General features: G+C 40.7%; 1 protein-coding gene across 6 annotated transcripts in view; it reads right to left on the bottom strand.

Annotated features, from left to right (window-relative positions):
* Znf148 (zinc finger protein 148) overlaps positions 1-23587 on the bottom strand; it is a 127875-nt gene that overhangs the window by 47731 nt on the left and 56557 nt on the right. For all 6 annotated transcript variants that reach the window (XR_013043718.1, XM_006974538.4, XM_042259212.2 and 3 more), the window contains 2 exons: positions 21266-21614; positions 362-487 (listed from right to left, as the gene is read on the bottom strand). Coding sequence is in view for 5 of the 6 variants with exons in the window: in XM_006974538.4 (XP_006974600.1) it covers positions 362-487; positions 21266-21598 (459 nt within the window). In the remaining variant the exon portion in view is untranslated. The remainder of the gene's footprint in view (positions 1-361; positions 488-21265; positions 21615-23587) is intronic.

Genomic DNA, 23587 nt, shown 5'->3' with positions numbered 1-23587 from the left:
ATGAATAGTCAATGTCAACTTTCACAAAACATTAACATTTGTATTAAAATATGAACAACAAGCAAGAACCTACATATCTTGTTAGTTTTTAAATACAAAGAAGACAATGAAAGAGAGAAATTCATTTTTAGAAAGAAAGAGATAGGAGTGGAAGAGAGAAATGAAGTCATGGCCCACCACATCCACACAGGTATGCCTCTCCTCTATCCCTCCTGCAGAAGCTGGTGCAGCACACCAACTGTACTAAACCATGGTAAGACTTCTGCATCTGGTTTAAGGTCCCAACAGGTTCCTGTCCACAAGATAAACCGACAACTGAAAATGAAAAGGTTAGTGACCACACCTTAACACATTCTCTTACTTTGGCAGGAGAGCGTTGTTTCCGCTTCTTCTTTTTCTGTAAGTCTACTGGCTCTCTGACTTGTTTTTTGTCTCTCATCAGTTGCTCAGATACATCAGTAAAAGTAATTTCCTGCTTTACACTTATCTGTTTAAAAAAAACAAAGCTGATTTTAGAAGTGCATAATGTCCAATGTGCATTGTGCAGAAGTACAACTTCTAACAGAATAACCTGAGGGGTATTGTTTGGGAGGCTAGGACATCACCCACAGGACAGACAGGCTGAAACTTGAGGATGGACTCCAAGTAGGCTCTGCCTACTCATTCTGTACTTCTTAAGTTGCTTGAATTTAGCCAAAAAGGTTTATTGGTATTAACTCCTTGTCATCTGTCCCTTCTTCCTACACACGGCAATCAAATCAAACCAACCACGATAAAGTCCACTCTGGCGAAGAGGGATAAATAAAACCAAACCATAGGATAGTTAAATAACAATATTACAGAAAACTGTTCGGAGACAAGGGGTGTGGAGGTGGGTATCAGAAATGAAATGGCATGGTAACACATGCCTAGAGTTCCAACACTTGGGAGACTAAAAGACAAGAATCCTGAGGCTGAGGCCAGCCCAGGCTACATAGCAAACCTTACCTTAAAGTCAGTAACAAAAACGAAGGCCTTGTGTTAACTCTTCTAGGCATAACTACAGTCAGGAAGTTATGGAGAAATAGATCTTGTAACAAGTGTGACTCCCAACAGAACTGACTCCACCTCCTTGCTCTGCTCTATAGAGGCTCTCCTATTTTCAGCATAAACATCCTGCTCTCTGTTGTATGGTATTTTGCTTGTGTCTAGCTTGCCTGGAGATTAGAGAAGCAGAGCAGCAACCACTAGAAACTTCTTACCTCTACAAATCCTCAGACCGAATGCGGGAGACTCTATCTCCACCCACTTTATATTTCTGTCTCCACCTCCCTAGTGCTGGGATCAAAAGCGAGCACTCCGCTTCTCTTGTAGACCGATTCAATCTCCTGTAGCCCAGAGTAGCCTCGAACTCCTGATCTTCCTGCTTCCTCCTCCCAAGTGCTGAGATTACAGGTGTGTGCCACCACTGCCTGACCTCTATAGTTAACTAGTGGCTAGCTCCACCTTCTGATCTCCAGGCAAGCTTTATTTGTCAGAACACAAACAAAGTACTATGTTCACCTATATGCTCTGTCATTAAGGTCTGCCCTTTCACATAAAGTAGTTTATCACCCACCCTGCAAAAGCGCAGATTAGCTGATGTGATAGCTCCCTCCAGACTGAGAGTATTCATACACAAGGGGAGCATCGTAACGGGCACTAGAAACAGACCACCTTTGCTAAAAAGCACTAGCTCCTCACTTGGGCTTCAAGGTAACTAAATCCAAGATCAAAGCCTGGCTTCTCTATGATTCTGTCTGTCTCCTTTACTTTGCGTTACCTGTCTACCTCTCCAGGCGTGTCTGTGTAATCTAGCTCATCTCCTGAATGGTTGATGGCATAGATAAATCACTGGCCTTAACCTTTCTTCTGTGTCACCGTGGATACCCAGGACACTCACAGGACGGAGTCCCCCGGAGCTGAAGTAACCCTATCCTAGTAACCACCCCATCCCTGTAAGCAAGACTTCTTCCAGATCAAACAGAGCCAAGACAATGACAGGACTGCTCAACTTGAATTACCTCTAACCCTAAAGCTCATGTCAGTCTAAAAACACGGCTTAGCTCTGGACCTCTTCACACAGCTCTCTTCCCAATGTGCGCACACTGAATAAACCTGCCTGATTTCTGCTTGTCATGCACACATGAAATAGTCTTTTGTGACCACCCACCCCAAAACTGTATTCTCATCTTTTGCTGAGCCTACATAGAGTGACTGTATGCATATGTGCAGCAAATTAAGGAAGTGCTAACCAACTAATTAATAGGCTGTGAGAAACAAAAACAGTTTATGAACCTGAGAAACTTTGTTGAGCCAGAGGGAAAAACTGATGAATGAGGTCTTGGCCAGGGATGTTCATAAGACCTAACAGCATGCAGTGGAGGTCAACAACTCCGATTTCATTGTCACACTAAGGACTAATGCTGAGGTCACAAGCACAAAGAAGGTTAGGTTCCAACAAGTCAATACAGTATCAGGAACTAGAAGTCCACTTTACATATCTTGATGTCTGTTTTTACATCAAAAAAAGGTACAAAATTTTAAAAACTGATCCTATCAAAAGAAAACTAAATCAAATAATGAAAACAATGTTTTCAATGCTCAACATTTTTCTTTTCCCTTCCTATGCTCAATATCTTTTACAGACTAGTAGCCACTTTCTCCCTGGACTTGTCAACAAATCATTACCAAATGTATAATTATGAAGCTGTATAAGGTTTACTCAAGACATAATGCTTACAATTAATTAGAGAAACAGAGTCCAAGAAACACACGATGTCAAACACTGTTGTCCTGTCTTCAAGTCTTGGTTCCAGAGTGCTTGTCCTTAACACGCCAGAGTTCTAAGGTCACTAATGATGCAGTCCATTCTCATCTGATTGAGGATGCTCGGTCAACCTCTTCACCACAACCTTTTAAATTTATTCTTAAAAACAAAATTTTTGAAATTCTGCTACAAAATACAGCAGAAGTCTCTGAAAATCATCCAAGTACACAAAAAGTGCTCAGAACAAAGAGCCTCTCACGGCCTACGAGACCATTCAAACACTGGCCCCAAGGAATTGCTATTTCCCCAGCAATCTCCCGCTAGGGAAGGGGATAGCCAAAGCCCAACATGCCAGCTGCGGGCAACAGTCTCCTGGGAAAGGGAAGTCACACAATTCTGACAAATTGCCAGAGCCCCTCAGGGCTGACTAAGCCCAGACAAGGCTGTGATGCCAGGTAGGAGCGCACCTTGACCATGACTACTTAGTGAGGCCCTTCTGCTCCTGCTCTCTGTTCAGACCCCAACCATGGCCTTGCAAGTCACTGGGCCTCTCTCAGACCCTCTTCTCAGTGTGAGGACACCAACTGACTCCCTTTCTGTGCATTCACTGCTGCTCCTCTGTGAGCTGGTATGTTAGCTGGGGACAGGAGACCAAGCCTAGTTGTTAGGGCTGCGAAGGCTCAGGCTTGTGCCCCCAAATCAACAGTTAGCATGACTACATTTGCAAAAAACTACAAAAAAGGTGGTACCAAAGACAAAGACCATCTTACAGACTTGGTGTAAACTAGAAGACAGGTGGCTGTTAGGGATGTGTGAGCAGAATGCTTAAGCTCTGGGAGCCAGAGGTTCAAACAGAATGGCAAAACAAGGAAATGAAGGGGTCATGAACTCCTCAAGTGAAGAACTGTGAAATCCCAGGTCAACCTAGATGAGAATTCTATTAGGCTACAGAACAAGCGAGTTCTTTTGGTGTCAGTTATTTGAAGACAGCACAGAGTGGTAAAATTACCACCTTGACTCTGAGGCTCACTGAAACATGGCCACATATTCAGGCGGGGTGTACAACAAATAGAGACGAGAGACAGAAAGCAGCGGGGACTACTCTGATTCACAGGGTTCCAAAAGGCCATTCAAACATATCTTTCAGTTTCTAAACGGATGGAAAGAAAATCAAACATGAAACTAGAACCTGCAGCAATTAGAAACAGGAACTCGCAGGGCAGGGAGGTCTTTAATCCCAGTTTGGAGGAAGCAGAGGCAGGCAGATCTCTGTGAGTTCCCATACAGACAGGACTAAACAAAGCCCTGTCCCAAAACAGCCCAAACAGACAAAGGAAAGCAACAGGAACTCTTTAGTGCAGTTAAGACACACTCTAAGTTTGCAATCAGCAGCTATTCACAAACTCAAGTCTTTACGAGCACAGCTGAAAAGAAAAAATAATAATAATGCAGTTTTATTTACACATACATGAAAAATTATTATATTAATACTATCATTTTCAAATATTAGTCACACTTATAAAAAAGGCACAAACCCAGACAGACAGTAAATTATAGTTTTAGAATGGTCCCAAAAGTTTGTTACTCAAAATGGAATGAACTAATCGCCTTCGCATAGGACTTCTAACGGTGCCTCGGGTCTCAAGTACACACAGTCCATCTCTAACATAAGCTACTTCAGCCAAGCTGCTCCTCACCGCAACCATTTACAGAATGTGACAGTGGGGGAGGGATGCAGAGATTGTTCAGTGGAGCGAAGGCGCCGCTGAGCAATCCTGGAGACACGGGTTCAATCCCTGGAAAAATGGAAAGGTGAAGGAGAGAACCGACTCTATAGAGTTCTCCTATGACCTCTGTACACATGCCATGGCATGTGTGCCCACATACACACAACACATACACAGGGAGCTAACAATAAAATACGTAAATTTTTCAAAGATGCTGGGAAACTCAAACACAGAGCAAAACGTACAATATGTGAAAGAATTTCTGCCTTCCTTGGTCCAAGCAAGACTACAACAGTACTCTACAAAAAACAAAAACAAAACTTTGTAGATGTGACAAAGAGACATTCATTAAGCCATCCTGCCTCTTCCTTGAGAGGTTTCATTTTTTAATAAATTTATATACAGAGTCTCATGTACTCCTGGGTGACCTCAACATTTTGAAGTTAACTTTTATTTTTATTTTATTTTTGTGAACATATATGTGAGTGCATGCATGGGTGCCCAGTGAGGCTAGAAGACACAGGGCCCCCTGGAGGCTCCGAACCACCCAATGTAGGCCCTGGAACTTGAATGCTGGTTCTCTGAAGGAGTAGCAAGTGTCTCCAGCATTCGGGAGACAGAGGCAGGCAGATCTCTGTGAGTTCGGGGCCAGCCTGGTCTACAGACTGAGTTCCAGGACAGCCAACTATTACACAAAGAAATCCTGTCTCAAAACACATACACACACAAAAGAAATGGGTAAGTGTCTAAAAAGACTAGCTTACCAGATTTTTGAAAACCATAATAGAATCGTAAAAAAAAAAAAAAATCAGTCTGCAATACACATCAATTTTTGTTGTTGTTGTTTTTGTTTTTCCTGGAACTCGCTCTGCAGACCAGGCTAGCCTTGAACTCACAGAGATCCACCTGCCTCTGCCTCCTCAGTACTGGCATTAAAGGTGTTCCCCACCACCACCCAGCTAAAATACATCAAACTTAAAAACAAACAAATACCTGGTGTTCCCTGGTGTTTTGAGTTCAGTCAGGTCATCCAGTCCCTCCCAACACCCTCGGGCTACCTCGAAGCCTGAATTTCATTGTAGTTTTCTATTCAGAATTATCACCGTGACTCCAAAACCCATTAACCAAACCCAAATATTTCACCACCTAAAACTCTAAAGCCTCTGCTCTTGCCGTGGTCCAAGTCCCCTGAGCCCTGCAATCCCCACTCCTTCCCCTCCCATGTGGTTCTCTTACAGTTCTCAATGCACCTCTTTATTCTCGCAAGCTTGAACATAGAGAGACTTAGCTGTTAGAAACCCTTCCTTTAATTCTCAAGCCCAGAGCGTCTTTCTTTTCTAAGACTTGTTTCATTTCTCCACTAGGAAGTATATACACCTTACTATTTAAAGATGCCATGTACACACAAACTCTCTTTGTTGTAATTTCCTGTATCTTGCACTCTTCTGATCCCTATTAAGTGCCCGTTTGGTACCAAATTCAGTAAAGCTAGAAGAATTTAAAACAAAAACAAAAACAAAAACACTTACTGAGTGCTTATGGGTGGACACTCTAGATGTAAAAAACACATTCTAAATATGAGGTCTCCTTTTCCCAGGTCTTTAAATGTACAACAAAACACTAATACTTCAAGACAGCACGCCATTCTCTAACTAATTGAATGAATGGTACAGAGGAAAAACAGCAAAGGGAGAATCGGAAAAAGATGACAACTTGACAGGCTTCAGGGATGAGAGACTTATTTAGATTGACAAGTCTGTCGTTATCTTAGTCTTTCTAATTTTTACTTCCAGACTTGCCTCCCTCCCCAACTCTCTGTCCCCAGACCCACTGATGCTAACAATGTAATATACACAGCTATTGGCTGACATATTAATGAGGTCTACTCTGCTAATGATTCTCCACCCCACCCCACCCCGCCCATCACCAAGGCTCGCGGCTTCAGCATCTGTCTATAATGCCACCCCTGGCTCCATCAGCTCCTTTTCCTCTTCTTAGAAACACAATGCAATGTCTGCTATAAAAACTTTTTTAATTAATACCCTCCTTAAAGTCAAAGATTTTGAAAGAATAATCTGTATTTGGCATATCCAGACAAATAACTGACTCCAAATTTAGAAAAAAAAATGGTTATGCTGAGAATAAAAGTAATACATAGCTATGCAAATAGGAACAGAAGGAACCTGTCCCAAAACATAGTCTGGAAACTGCTGAATCAAGACGATCCCAAGTGTAGCAAACGTTAAGCGTGAAAAGGAAGCTATGACACAATACTGCAAACAGACTGGACTAAAGAAAGAATGCTAGCACTGCCTGGGGTGTTTATGGAATAGAAGAAAGACGAAATCTAAGGCCGGAAACGGAAGGAGAGGAGAGAGGAAGGGAAGGAAAGCTAGAGAGACTGACTGGACACTTGACAGAACTAGACATAACCAGGCAACAGGCAGATTTCGAACTCTAAGCTCCCAAAGCTACAGAATAGGGCAGGGAGGTAAAGCTGCACACTGACAGACAGCAGCTTGGGAGTCCTTCTGCCTGGCCCACGATTACAGGCAAACTCTTCTAAGGAACTCTATCTGTCAGGTGAAGAAGTGGACAGTTGTTATCGACTGTGAGGAGGCTGAGGAATCCCAAGTATACTTATTACTATAAATTTCAATGTTGTTCTAGTATCAGCATTCTATAGTTACCTAGAGACAAAGGGAATAGAGTGAGTAAATCAAGTTATCTTAATGAAGTAAAGTTGACCACTTCTAGTTGGACATTCTATTCTAACTTTCAGGACACTGCATGAACTGAAGTTCTCTCCTGTGCCTCAAGGCAACTGCTCTGAAGTGGTTCAGTAACACACTTCCAGTAAGTGTTTCAGTCCATTTCCATCAGTGATTCTCAAGTCTGGAGCTCCTGAGGAGCCCTGACACACGCTCTCTGTCCCATTTCCTGATCAACAGCAGTCACATCATCTACTTTCTTTACTCACGTGCTTTCTCATGAGGACAGCATCATTTGACGGTTGTTTAACAAGTGACAGCACCCAAGACCGGATGCATTAGTAAGTATAAAATCCCAACATTTTATATCGAGCCAGACAATGAGGAGAGCTACAAAAACGCACAACTCACATCTCATTCAATTTTCTGTTTTATGAAAGCTGTTTTTGCAGGGTTGTGGAGAAGTTAAGAGGACTTACTTCTCTTGGAAAGGACCTGGGTTTGGTTCCCAGCACCTACATTAGGTTGCTCAAAACCACCTGTACCTCCAGTCCCAGAGGATCAGATGACTTCTGGCCTCCAAGGGCACCTATATGCACATGGTGCACAGAAATTTACACAGGTACAAACACACACACACAAACAAGAATAATAAGTAGTAGATCTTTAAAACAAAACAAGGCCAGACATTGTGATGTCTCCCAGAATTCAGGAAACAGAGGCAGGTAGATCTCTTTAAGTTCAAAGCCATCCTGCTCTACATAGCAAGTTCTTAAGCCAACCAAGACAACATAAACAAATCCTGTCTCAAAATACCAAACCCAAAACCAAAACAACAAAAAAGGAACCGAAAAAATGGTTCAGTGTTTGGGAGCATGTGCTGCATTTACAGAGGACCTGGGTGTGATTCCCAGCGTCACAGTGGCTCAAACTGCCGGTAACTCCAGTTCCAATCTGTATGACCTCCACTGGTACTAAACACACATGTGGCACAAAGACATACATGTAGGAAACAATACTCAAAAGCATAAAATAAAAGCAAATCTAAAAACTTTCTAAAGTTTTTATTAACAAAGATATTATTAACTATAATACTTTTGTTTCTAAATTTTAATTTCTGATAGAGTAAATATTAATGTAATCAACACAGCAAAAGCTCTTCCAAGTCCTCAGTTTTTTAAGCATGTGAAGAGTGTCCCACACCAAAATGACAGCTGATTTAGACACACCTCAGTCATGTTCTTTTCCTCCTCTTCCTCCTCCATCCAATCTCTTTTCATAGAAATGCTTGTCCCCATAAAATAAAGGCACGTGTATAAATGCTGCTCACACATGTGGGTGAGCAGACATACCTCTACTTCCTAGGTCTGTCGGCAGAGAAGGAACGACACTCACTGCACCCAGCCCCCAGGACTTCATTTCTATTTATCAGTATCCAAGTATAACAAACCAATGACTACTTGGAAATAGCTGAGTCCACATCTAGGACAGGAAGAAAGAGTATGTGGTGAAAACTAAAACACTGTGCTGCCAGAACCTCAAGGGTTAGAAAAAGGATCAGATATGTCCAAAGGAGTCAGGGACAGAATTCCTAAAAGCCCAAACTGAACAATATGTGCCAACAAACAAGCAACGGCTGTGCTGGAGTATACTCCTACAGAATAAACAGCCATACTGAAATGACAGATACAGTGTGTCAAAGTATCTCCCAAAGACAATCTGACACTATAATATCCATTTCCAGGACTGGCAAGGCAGTGCAGCAGCTAAAATGCTTGTTACACTAGCCTGACAACCTGAGTTTGATTCTAGAATCCATGAAAAGACAAAAGGAGACAGAACTGACTTCCACAAGGTTGTCCTCTGACCTCCACATGGCACATACCCCCACCCCAAATAACAATAAACAAAGTTAAATAAAAATTGTGTGTGTGTGTGTGTGTGTGTGTGTGTGTGTGTGTGTGTGTGTGTATTCCCATCTACTGATTCTCTTTTACTTTTCTTCTCTAGCCTATGAGAAAATTTGTTACGTTCTTGGGATCAGAAATGTATTTTAAAATTCTTCTGCTATATCGTTTATAAAGATATGAAATTGGACTTTTCAAATACCACTACAAAAAAACTGAATTCATTGGTTTTTTTGCTGCTGTTAATTAGTTTAACCAATACATATTCAAAGCCTAAAAAACTCCATACTGAAGAAATCAAAAACCCTTACAATGTTCACATAATACTACAATATTATTTATGATAATAAAAACTACAAAATCTAATAGTCAATAATAAACTTGACTATTGTACAGTTATTAGAAATATCACATTTGATTAACATGAATAATAGGAAATATTCACGGTGAAGGTTAAGTGGTAAATAGAAATAAGTATGAAAAGACATTTTTACAACTTTACGCAGATACACTAACATGTTTCGGGCAAACAATGCCCAAACACACAAACACCCACACAGGAAAGCAAAAACAAAAAGAAATACTAAGAGACTACCTAAGAAACACTAATAGTGGTTAGTCCAGGGTATTGGGATTACAGCAGCCATTTTCATGTTGTTTACAGTTTAAAACTTTTAGTATTTTCTCGGTAAGTGTGTATAACGTTCTTACTCTAAAATGGCCTGCACTCCAGTCTAGTACCAGCCCTTACTGTCAGAAGAAGGCTTCCCAGGGATGGTAGGTAACACACAGCTGCAATCCTCACACTAGGGAGGTGGAGGCAAGAGAAGCAAGGCTTCAAGGTCCTCCCCAGCTACAGTGAGTTTGAGGCCAACCTACATGGTACCCTGGACATAATAAAAGATCAAGTAAGTTAGAGGGAAAGGGGGGAGGGGGGAGGGAGGGGAGGAAAGAAAGGAAGGGAAGGAGGAGACAGGGAGATGGGGAAGAAGGCATGAAGGAAAAAAGCACCTCTGTCAGCCATATCTTACCTTACAATACCCCTAGGGTGCTATCAATGGGAAACAAAGAAAATCTCTCTGGGATAGTTTTCAAAAACTAAACAGTAATCAAAAAGGTTTTTTTGATTCTCACATCACCTGCAAAAACTCAACTCAAACAATACTACATGAAGTGTCACTAAACATGACAAGGTACCGAACTTCATTAGTCACCAGTGAAAGAAAAACTAAAATCGTATTTCATTCCACCACACAGCTAAAATGGCTACAATTAAAATCTAGTACATGTCAAGACCAGATACCAAGAACATGGAGCAGTTTTTATAAATTGCTGAACCAATCAAAAACTCGGCAGTAAGCAGGACACTGCCAACTACAGAACTGTATCCCGAGGAACAACCAGAAGCAATGGGTATAAATATGCACGCAAACTCAAAGCAGCGCCCGCCCCTCACAACAGTCAGTATCTAGAAACAGGCCTTTTGGGGAGGTGGAGGGGAGGAAGGAAGATGTGCTGGGGATTGAAACGAGCCCCCTGTGCTGGCTGGGCAAACAATCTCCACTGAGCACACTTACAGCCCACTCTAGAAACAGTCTGTCTACAATACTAGAATGAACAAAAATTCAGGAATGAGAATAACCTACTAAAGGCATGCGATGGCTGTATTTCATAGCAATAAACAAAACCACACACACACATATATGGTTATATTTAGATCAAATTCAAACTCAAGCAAGCCAACAGACCATGATAAAAACCTTAGGGTATGGTAATAAGAAGGGGAGGATGGCATGTCTCAGGGTCACTAGTGATGTTCTATGCCTTGATCTAGGTACATGGGAGATGCTTTTGACTAAATTTATGTAACTTAAATTTATGAACCTAACAATTTATCCCATTTTCTTTATAAATGTTCTGATCTAATAAACACATGTACAGAAAGAGTCTAAATCTTGTGTACATGCAAATACAAAAGAATCTAAATATGTGTGTATAGATACATGCACAAGCATTCCTTTTATCATTACTTTACTCAAACAGACCTAGCAATAACTTAAATGTCAAGGAAAAAAATAGCATACAATTTAATTGGCTATTAAAAATAAGCAAGGCAGTTTTATGTGCAATGGCATGAAAATCTATACAAAATATCATTAAATAAGTACCATTTCAAATGTAATGTGATGGAATTCTCACTAATATATAATATCTTTAAAGCATACTATATAGAAATAAATATACCAATATTTGTCTACAAATTGAAATTTTTCTAGGATATCAGTATTTGTAATCTCTTTGGGATCAGAATAGGCAAAGATAGAAACAAGAAATCCCCAGCCATTCATCCTTCCAGGCAGGCACACAAGCATGCACGCACGTATGCACAACACAAGCATGTGTTTTTCTGGAGACTGAACCCTGGCACACACTTGTGTTTGTGTTTCTGGAGATTGAACCCTGGCCAGGACCTTACACATCCTAGGTAAGCACGCTATAAATGAGTTACAAAAAAGCCTAAAGAACTTTTGCTTTTTCTGTGTTTTCATTCTTGTCACAGTAGTTTAACGTTTGTAGTAACTACATGGTCACTTTGTAATAGAATACATGAACAACAGACACCTCTGACCCAGCTAAGCTGAGCCTCTAGCCCTGACCTAAACGAAATCCAACTTGCAAATTCTCATAAAGTCATCTAGAGAGAAATCCGTTAATAATCAGTATCCACCTACAGGGGTAAAAGGATGGTGAATTGGGTCAGATTCTTTTATGATCAGAGGAAAATAGTGAAAAGCAGAGTATGTTGGGTTTGCTCACTAAAAGAAACAACCACAAATCAAGCATTCCTAATCCAAAACTCAAAATATTCCAAATTCCAAAATCTCCATCATGGGTACTGACATGATGGCCCTAGTGGAACCTTGAGATCTTGGCTTCATGTATAGGGCTGCACTCAAAATACACAGTAAAAATTTTGCATAAAATTATCTCCAGGCTCTGTGTAATAAAGTGTATACGAAACAAAAATGACTATTCTGTTTTAACCTGGGTCCTATCACCAAAATCTTAGTATTCATATGTAAATATTCCAAAATCCAAAAGAAAAGGCCAAAATCTAAAATATTTCTTACAGATAAAGTAACTCAACCTGTGAGAGTGTTACTGTAATTCATCCACTTACAGACTGAGATGAACATGTCTGTAGGCTTGAGGCTATCCTGGAACTGTAGTAAGTGAGTTCTGGGCCAGTTAAGGCTACACAGTATAACCTAGTCTCAATACATACATAAGTTAATAAAAAGAACTGACATCAGTAATTGTGAGCAATACCATAATTCTCATCAAAGACTATGAAGGTTCAATCAGTCATGTTTTCTCTGTTCAGAAACGGACTCCTATGAAGGAAGTTTTCTAAGGGCTTTTTCCGCACAGGAGTGAAAAATGAAAGCCTGGAGCTGACAAATCTGTTATTACCTATTCTATCCAACATGAGTCTAATTCAACTGCCTCTACAAATCATATCCAGACTCTGCTGAAGTAAGAAGTATTTCAATGTTAAAAATGCATATCCTCTGGAAACTTAGCCCTAACAAAAGCTAAGAATCAATAGCCCACAAATGTAATACATTACTACTGAGTCTCTCAAATGAATCTGAAAAAGATATGCAATAGTAATTAAGAACAGACTATAACTTACAAATGACTTTGAAAAGGTATACATTATAATTATAATTGTCTATGCCATCTTCCTTAATGATAGAATTTCAGAAAAATTTAAAACTCCAAAGCAAAACAGAAGTCTCACTCCAATGTTAAAATATATTTTGAGTTTCCAAGCCTATTAAAGATTTATTCACAGGAACAAACACATTGAAGTCTAGCTACAATTCCATCATGCTGCTGTACAGCACAGAAACCCATGATTTAAACTGTCACACAGCCACAGAGAAGCAGCAGCAGGCACAAACACCCATCTCCAAGCCTGATGACCGGAGCCTGATCTTGGGACCCACATGGTGGAAGGTAAGAACTGACTCCTGAAAGCTGTCTTCAGACCTTCACACATTAAGTTTTAAAAAGATGTTTAAGAGAATATCACATAATTGCTGAAGTAAATCTTTCAGGAGTTATATATACCTGAAATATTTTCTGTATAATGATCTGTGATAAGAACATGAATTTATAAAGTATTTTCACTCAAGTGATACAACTCAACAATTTATGAAAAGACAACGATTGTGTGTTAGAATTTGCTCCAGTTTGTCCACAAAGACACAAACCTTTCCGGTTAACACACTTGTCATCCAAGTGGAAGAAGAAAGAACACAGACGTTGATCCGCTCTCAAGCCCTCCCGATGAACTTAGGAAGAGTAAGGAAGTAAACGAGAGCTTGCTTTCTCAGATGAACTGGGTTTGGGTTGTCTAGTGAGACAGCCAGCAGTGACGAGCAGCCTGCATGGACACTGCCCCACAGACACCACAGGGCTGACAAGCATCTGAAGTGTCTGTCCGGTGAGAGTGAGGACGGTTCGGTATAAGTGTAGCAAATCCAAGAACAAATGTCCAATGAGGGAACCACACACTAAAAAGTTGGTCTTTACCGATTCAGAGTAGAAAATCAAAATAAATCTTGAGAATGAAGTTGCCACAAAAAGAACTTTCAAGAGACACTCAATTTACTAAGGGTACAGAACCTAAAGTCATTAACAATTTGAGAAAACCCAACTATTAATTCTTAACTAACCAGAGGTAATATAAAAAGGGGTTCTTTGTGATTTCCAAGTGGTGAACAAATGAAAGAAAATCACACTCAATGCCATTTTTTAAAAACACTCTAAAAGGAATGTCGAGAGCAGCCTGTTACTCTAAGTCTATACACACTGAGAAACAGGATCACACTGTTCTAGGTGAAACTTCTTTTTCAATGAAAAACAATGAATACTTAAATTCTAAGCCCTACCCCTTGCAACCAACAGCAATATAACACTAAGAAGAGAAAAAATTCCTCATGTCTATTTACATCCCAGTATTAAACAATGTTACATAAAATCCCAAATTCTGACCATCTGTTAAATGGCATGACCTGCTGCGGGCCGCAGGAATATCATAAGAACTCAGCTGGTTATGGCAAAGTCACTACCTGGAGGGATCAGGGAATTCCTCCAGAGGAAGCCAAATCCCAAGGAGTTTTTGGTGTTACCTGGCTTGTTATATATCAGCTGTATTCTGTTATGAAAATCATGTGTGCCTTCATAGATTTCCCAATTGACTTTTCCCTAAGAAGGGCTAACAATGTGGACTGATCACTCTCTAGACATACACATTCCAGGCATTTGGAGAACAGCCTCAGGAAAGGCTTTCTCTGGAATCAAATATCTCCCCTAGCCACTTTCAAGGACTAAAGGAGACATCACCCAGGTGGTCACCCAATTTCCAAGGATTAACAGTGATAACAACCCACAGGCGAGTCTCCTGACTTAAGGTAAATTCCACAAGGGGACACCGCCAAGGTCAGGTAGACATTAAGTAATAGCTTTACACAATTTAGCTCAGACCCCTCCTTTCTTACAGTCTTACTAAATTTATAGACCTCTAACTACTTACCTAACCACTTCTAGGAATATTTAGGTAACCTTCTGTGCTAACAGCTATGCTCAGCCAGAACTCCCAGTTCAAGCCTCCCTGTAATTATCACTATTGGTAGCATCCGGCCAGGTCCATCACTGGATGGAGGAAAGTACCTTATCAGAGATACCTCTGTACTCTCTAAGAACAGACTTAAGCATCCAGGCTACCTGTTTGAGAAGGCCTGGTGGATGTGCTAATTAAGCTTAACTTCCTCCTTTCCCAAACCTTACCTCCAGTTCCAGATCTCCCTTTAACTATCACCAGAGGCATCTAGCTGTACACAGGTTGCCTAGAGACTGAGCACACTTTCCCCCACCCTGCAGAAAAACGGCAGATAGCTTGAACAGATAGGAGCCACAGGAAAAAAGAAGACAGTTTTATTTTCTCCCATTTGACCTAGCAACTTATAGATTTTTAACATCTTTTACCAAACACATTTAAGATTATAGTTGTGCACGTAAGATCCCTCTTCTTAGATATTACCCATATTTAGCCTTTAGTTAATTCATTAGTCACTTCCCCTTTGGGTCACAAATGGTAATTAACAACTAGTGCCCCTCTTTGTAATTCTTATCAACCCTCCATTTGATCCTGATAGTGGACAATCACTGCCTGAGGAAGTTCAGGCTGAGTGTCCTGGGTGGAGGGGAGGATTGTGATTTTGGGGAGATATATAACTGTAAAGTAGAGGACAGAGAGAGGAGAAGAGAATGGAAGAACTAGATGGGTAAGAACTTGAGAACAAACTGAGATGGGGAAGAAGTAGATTGAAGGGCTACAGCAGAGTACTAGAGGAACGAGATGGAAGAGGAGGAAGAACAAGATGAGAGAGAAGGAGACGGGAGAGGAGATGATATGGGAAGGAACAAGATGGATGAGAACCTAGAAGGAGCAGAACTAGATAAAGGAATTAAGATAGAACTTAGAGGGGATCGCAGACAAGTGTAGAGAGAGAAATCAGGCTAAAGATGACCTAAATATGAGAGCAGAATATAAGCTTGTAACTGTCACAGAATAATAAAGTATATGGACTAAGGAGTTTCGTGTACATAGATTCATTTCTTTTCATCAAAGATTGATTATCAGCTGGTTGTAGATTCTTCCCGGACCCTGGGAGGGGACTATCGAGGGGCTGGACCCCCATAGTCCTCGATAATGACCAATTTTTAAGTTTCACTTATCATTATTTTAGTGAAATGATGACTCGGTTTGGGTAACTATACAAATGGTATATCAAGCAGACTTTTTTTTTTTTTTTAAGATTTATTTATTATGTATACAGTGTTCTGCCTGCATGCATGCCTGCACTACTAGCCAGAAGAGGGCACCAGATCTCATTACAGATGGTTGTGAGCCACCATGTGGTTGCTGGGAATTGAACTCTGGACCTCGGAAAGAGCAACGAGCATTCTTAACCTCTGAGCCCTCTCCCTAGACTCAAGCAGACCTTTTAAAAGAATAGAGTTGAGAAAAGTTTCAATGTGCTAATAAGGAGGGAAAGCCCTCACAATCCTGTAAGTGATAGCCTATGAAAAACACATGAACAGACAGAGCACAATATTAAGAGTGATCATATGTAAGTGATGGGCTATGAACATAGAAGGACAGTCATTCCGCAGATACACCTGTATTCACAAAAAACCCATGTACCTATGTCCACAACAGCTTTATTTGTACTAGCTAAAACTTGGAAACAACCACAACATCCTTTCAGTAAGAGAATGCTGACCTGTGACCTAACAAGAAGAATGGATTACAGATGACAGCTCTGATTTATTTATTTGTCAAGTGAAAAAGTCAGTCTCAAAAGGTCACTTATTGTTGCTTTCATTAATAAAACATCCTCAAATTGACCAATATTACAGAGTGGACGCCAGATTTGAGGTGGGCAGAGGGTTATGAGTTGGGTAGAGATTGATTACAAATGTTTATCTCTTGTCTCTTCCCCTTTCTGCTCTTTCCTATCACCTACCCAAGAGCTTCTCAGTCCCCAAGCTTTTAGCTAGGGGTACTGCATGGGAAGCTCACCCAATGCAAGATGTCAAAGCAGGACTCAGGGTGTGTAGGTCAAGGGTAGTGTTTGCCTGGCAGGCTTGAGGTGCCAGATACAATTGCCAGCAAGCAAATCCATTTCTTATAAGATGTTTTTCCAAGTGTAAGAATCCAGGCAGGATAACAAGGTTCTCTACAAGAAAGGAAGCTCAGGCAAGTGTGCTGGTTGGCAAACCGGTGGGATAGACAGCGTGACTCTGAGCTAACAGGCAACCCTCACAGTGTCACAGAACAGAGTCAACAGGAAAAGCAACTGCACTTCTGCACCCTTGTCATCAACTAAAAATCCATACTTTAAACAATATTATTTGCTACAGTATCCAAACAAAATGTGTTTAATTACACAACACTGAAAACTACAGACAATTCTGGGGTAAATTAAAGAAAACCTAAAAATCTGCAGAGGAATACCATCTGACGAATTAGAAGCCACTACTGTTTAAATGGTGATTATAATCAAACCAATACCTAGAATCAACATGACCCAAATAAAAACCCAGCTGTCTCTAAACTAAGACTGAGTCTGCATATGGAATACAGGAGCATAAGCTGTCCTAACAGTCTTGCAAAGAACAAAACTAGAGGGATTACTCCCCTGATCTCAAATTTTCCATGGAGGATAAAGTCGAAAACTGATTCTGACTTAAACTCAAGAGAAGACATACAAAGATGCAGAAAAAGAGAAGTACAATAAGTACATTTAATAACAGCTTTATTAAAATGAGAAAGCACACACAAGGAAGAGAAAGACCATGAATATTCAGATATTAAAGCCATAAAACATTAATCAACAAGGAAAAAGAATGAAGTGTTAACACTCAGTCAACACGGATATAAACTAATAACATGTTGCACCAAAGCAGCCAGACATGAGAGCTACATATAATTCCACTACATGAAACTTCCAAGAGAGACAATAAACTCTAATGGAAAAATCCTAACAACTATGGAGGTAAGTGAATGGGAAGAATTACAAAGCAACCTTCTGGAATAATGAAAATGTTATCTCTTGATGGGTTTTGGATTACATGTGTGGAGCTGTCTGAACTCTGAACTGGAGAGAGGCTTTCCCATTTAAATGTTTCCTCAATTAAAAACAAAATGCATCTTCACTCAAAAACCTGGGTTGCCTCCTATAGTCCAGGTTTTTAGAACACAAAATTTGAGACTGGAAAGATGGCTCAGGGATTAAAAATGCGTGCTGATCTTGCCAAGAAGCAGAGCTCAGTTCTCAGCACTCTGCTTACTGTAACTGCCTGTAACTCCAGCTCCAGGGAGCCTCCACATACAGAACACACATATACCCTTACATAGTGGCCCACACCTTAACCACAGCACTCGGGAGGCAGAGGCAAGCAGGTCTCTGTGAGTTGAGGTCTGCCTGGTCTACAGAGCGAGATCCAGGAGAGCCAGAGTTACAAAACAGAAAGACCCTGTTTTGAAAAAAGAAAGACACATATACATAATCAAAATAGTAAAAAAAATATTTTTTAAATTCATAAAATTTAAAGGCAAGACCTAGAAAATAAACCTTAAAGGAGAGAAACAATAATCTTACAAGCAAAGAAATGCAAAGTAAGTTGGCCATAATAAAAATCATACAAAGAAAGCTTTCAAAAGCTAAGATGTCAACAAGAATATTGCAGGCATAAATATACCATGTACAAAAGAAACAAGAAGTCATAGTGGACCTGGTGAACTAATGTAGTCTAAGTTCCTAAGAATAAAATATGGGCCAGGTGGTGGCGCATGCCTTTAATCCCAGCACTTGGGAGGCAGAGGCAGGTGGATCCCTGTGAGTTCAAGGCCAGCCTGGTCTACAAAGTGAGTTCCAGCACAGGCTCCAAAACAACACAGAAAAACCCTGTCTCGAAAAACCAAAAAAAAAAATCAATGACCTGATTCCATTCAAAGGAAGATCAGGGCCAGTGAGAGGGCTCTACCAGGAAAGGCACCTACACACACACACACACACACACACACACACACACACACACACACACACACACACACACTAAAATTACAACAAAAACATCAGGAAAAATGGCTCCGTGGTTGACGAACTTGCTGTTCTTCTAGAGGATCTGAGTTCAGTTCCCAGCACCCACATCAGATGACTTGCCATCACCTTTAACTCCAGCTCCAGGGCATCAGAGGCCCTCTTGTGGGCTCTACAGTGACCCACTCACATGCACAGACACATATACACACACAGATGTACACATAATAAAAAATAACACAAACAAACAAAAAACCAGTAAATCAACAGGAGGAAAAGACAATGAAATAAAAAAGTTTCTTAAAGATATCAATAAAATCAGTAGGCCACCTCTGGAGGGAGGTGACACAGAGCAGTACAACAGATGGAGTGTCAGCTGTGCAAGCTAAGGGAGCTCTAGCGACCTGCTATACAACACTGCACATACAGTTCAGCACTCCTCAAGTGTAAACGTAAGAATGGTGGTAACTAAACAAGAAACACACGCCTACAGCCAGGCTAAGAAAACAAACCACTACTGAGATCAAAGAGGAAGAAGCAACTCCATGTGCATTAAAAGGGTAAGAAAAGAAAACTGCAAACAATTTTGTGTCCAAAACCTGGGAAAGGTTGACGGAATTGACCAGTTTCTTGAAACAAACTGCCAAGACTCATAGAAGAAATAGATGATCTGAATAGGCCCACATCTGTAAAAGAGAATTTGTCAAAGATTTTCTAAGTCTTCCAAAATAAAAAGCACCAGATCCTGATGAATTTTAGCAAGCAAGTAAGGGGGATATGAATCAACTCTCCCCTCTTTTCCAAAAAATGGGGACAGAGACTAGTTCCTAACTCATTCTGAGCTTTGCAATACCAAACATAAAAACTAAACAATGACATCCAGGCAAAGAAAATTACAGAACACTCTTTCTCATAAGTTGGAAAAATAAAGTATTATCAAATCAAATCTGATAATGTATAAGAAGAATTAGACAAGGGCTCATTAAAGGCATGAACTGGCCCAATACTCAAACACCAGTTCCATGTAATCCAATGTAAAGGGACCTGTGCAATAGAGCAGGGACAAGTTGGGGCACATGTACATAGCTGTGAATGGTTATCCAGCTGTTTACACCACGTTTCAACCCCTGGGATCCAGCAAAAAGCAGACAAAACTACTGCCGTCTAGAATCCATCACAAGTCTCCACTTCAGGGCCCAACCTTGAGTCCGTAGAAGTGGCAGGCTGGTGATGAAGAAGCACTATCTATGCTGACAAACAGCAAGGAGCTATGGCTAATGTAAACGTTCAGGCAGGGCATCTGATGGTCCTCAAGCAAAGAAAGAGTATAGCATTAGAAACACAGGGGAAGACCCTCAGGATCCAGCATCAGTGGGGAAGATCCAACACTAAGAATACGGGCGGTTCTGGTTTGACTCATCACCGTGTAAAATAAAGCAGACAGCTGGGCGTGGTGGAAAGCTGAAGCAAGAGCACTGTCAATGAATGTGAGGCAAGCCTGAGCTTTACAGCAAGACTCTTCATCAAAACCAACAAAATATAAATAAATATAAAGGTGGAAGAAGACAAGAAAGACAGATGCCTAAAAATGATTATCGTGGGGCTGGGTGAAATTCCAGCACTAAGGAGGCAGAGGCAGAGGCAGAGGCAGGAAGATGTCAGAAAATTTAAGGATGGCCTGGTCCACACAGCAAATTCCAGGCCATCCTAGGCTATATAGTGACAGTTTGCCACAAACAAGCAAACAAACAAATATCAACCAAAAACAAAAAGCCAACGAGAACACCTTCAGTGCCAAGCCCTGTCTAAGGCAGGGAAGAGTCAAGAGCTGATACAGTCAGTTTCCAAAGACAGAATTCAACCAAGTGTGTACAAAGCCAAGATGAGGCATCTTGAAAAATGAAAGCGAGCGGCAGTGCATTGTTCTTAGGGCACATGAAGCCTGGGGTCAACTGTAGCACACAAGAAAAGGGCAGGAATAAGATGCACGAACACCCCAGAGTGTGACCTTTCTCTAAACACGGTTAAGGTTCAGACTCTATGCTCTTTAAGAACACAGATGCTAGGCCTGGCGGTGGTGGTGCACTCTTCTAATCCCAACGCAGAGTCAGGCAGATCTCTGTGAGTTCAAGGCCAGCCTGATCTACACAGAGAAACTCAGTCTTGAAAAACCAAAACAAACAACAAAAACCCAAATGCTAATAAACTCAACATCTTTCAAAAGCAAGTACTTAAAATCCAGGGCACATAACCATGACCAAAAAAAATAAATGTTGGAGAAGATAGATTTCTAAAATAATGACACACAAAGTTTTGTCTTTCAAATCTGATAGCTGTCACAGCTTAGATGGTCTACTAAAAAAAGATTAGTCTTTAAACTTTGTGATTTCTTTAGTGACTCCAGTATCAACCCTTCTAGTTTAGTTCAATGTCTTAGACAGTTAGTACTTACAGGGACGTTAAGTGCATACTGAAGCCCTTGAGGAAGGCGCTCGTGCGTTTCCATCTGCTCCTCATCGTTTTTCACCGTCTCCTCGTGGACCATGAGTTCATCGTGCGATATCATGTCCTGTTGCCTCATTTCACTCTCCTGTAGCACTTCATCTGCAGCAAGGATCTCCTGGTGAGGCAAACTCCGATCTTGAAGTACTGACTCCTGCAGTTCTCCAGACACGGTGGACTGGCCAGACACTCCACCCATTCCAACCGTTGCCCTGGAAGACTGCATTTCGTCTATGCCGCCACATTTAAGAAACAATCCTTCCAGTCTGTCGTCAATGTTCATGCTTAAGTATAACTGCCTAGAAAGACCAAGTTTGGCAACAAAGTATGACAAATTAGTTTATATGTCTCACTTGGTAGATTTTTAATTCAAATTATAAAAGGTATACACTCAAATAGAAAATTTTAACTCATCTAATTCATATAGTTACCAAGATTGACTTCCAGAGGCCAGAAAAGTAAAATGAGTTTTCATTTTGAAATTAAGGCATAATCCTAATGTATTTCATTACTGAAAATGAACCTTACACAAAACAGACTAGAGGAAACATTTATAGCTTCAGTTCAAGAACCTTCAGATTTCAACATCTTAATTATGGTGTCATGAAATATAAAATGTCTTGTCTTCCCCGTACCGGATGTCATCAGGCTGGAGGATATGTGATGACAAAGAGCAATATCTGATTTTACTTTTCAAAATCTTCACGGAGGGCTGGAGGGACAGCTCAGCCGTTCAAGGCTAGGCTCACAACCAAAATCTGCACAGAGCAAACAACCTCTTAGAGGCCAATCCTTTCCAGCTTGTGTCTTCACACTGCTGCACACATTTCTTAGAGAAGAAGCTACCAGACAACTAAGTAACAGTGTAAAGGGCCAAAAGTGGACCATTCTGGCCAATTCTTTGGAAATCTTTGCAAATCTGCTTTATTTCTGAACTACCCACTGTTCTCTGAATGTGGAAAGTCCCCTCACAGGAACTCACACACAAACGAGACCTTTACCACATCTACTGCTGTCACATGCACCACTGGTCAAAACAACACAACTTGGGAGTTTTAGAAAATATGGAAGATGTAAAAAGACATTTAAAAAGACCAACTTAAAGTAAAGTAAGTGGTTTAGGGGAAGTCAGTTTTTGTTTCTGAGTTTTATCAACAGAACGCATCCTGCTGATAGTGCTGCTCTAGCCCGATGCTTCTCTGTAGTAGAGGATCTTAGCTGCCAGTTTTGATCAGCAACTGAGAATTATGTTCCTGTACTTGCATCAATTCGGGAGGGGGGCAAACAAACAAATGAAACAGAACATCAAGCTGAAACATGAGAATTAAGGACACACTTCAGAGACAAAGGGTATTTGGGGTGGAGGAAGCAGAGTACTTCAGCAAGGGTCTTAGAAGAGGAAAATAGCATGCTTCAAAGAAGCGGGTAAACTACAAATCAGGAGAAATAGTCCAAGGAGAAAACAGACCTGGCCTCTTCAAAAGTCTTCCTGAAAACAATTAGATGCCACAATGAACTCTCACCCACTCTTACTCCTACAATCCTAAATTAAGTCAAATATTTAGACTTAAATTGGGTAACTACAAATTGTGTTGGACACAGTTTTCCTGCAATATCAGAAAATACTTTGGTATCAATGATCACGGCTCAGACTTTAAAGTAAGCTTTGGAAACATTTATCAAAAGAAAAACGGTGTGTAGCCCCCCCATCCCAACCCGAGACAGGGTTTCTCTGTGTAGCCCTGGCTGTCCTGGAACTCACTCTGTAGACCAGGCTGGTCTCGAACTCACAGAGATCCACTTGCCTCTGTCTCTAAGTACTGGGATTAAAGTCTTGTGCCACCATTGCCCAGGAAACTGACCTAATATTTGGTCTGACTATGAATTGCTCCCCCTACCCCAAGAGGCTTATTTATTAAAAAGGTTGATACCTCAGTGGGGGTGGTGCTTGGAGAGATTCTTTAAGTTTAAAGCAATGAGACCTAGCTGGAGGAAGCAAGGACATCGTCCCTGTCTCCACCAGCCACAAACTATTTAAATAACCTGAATTCAAGCATTTAAAAAAAACAAAAAACTTCTCATTTCAAGATCCTGCCTTTCTGTTTATTTACTGAGCTTGGTAGTAACATTATTTCCTATTCTCTGTCACTGATAAATATGGAACTTCAAATGTACATTATAAGTCAAAACAGAATATGGTGATCAAGCTTAGGAACCTAAATATCATTTTATTTTCTATGAAAAGAATAATTTTCAACTTAAGAATATTATT

The sequence above is a fragment of the Peromyscus maniculatus genome, chromosome 12 (genome assembly GCF_049852395.1).
Source record: "Peromyscus maniculatus bairdii isolate BWxNUB_F1_BW_parent chromosome 12, HU_Pman_BW_mat_3.1, whole genome shotgun sequence".
Taxonomy (NCBI): domain Eukaryota; kingdom Metazoa; phylum Chordata; class Mammalia; order Rodentia; family Cricetidae; genus Peromyscus; species Peromyscus maniculatus.
This window is presented reverse-complemented; position numbering and strand designations above follow the sequence as displayed.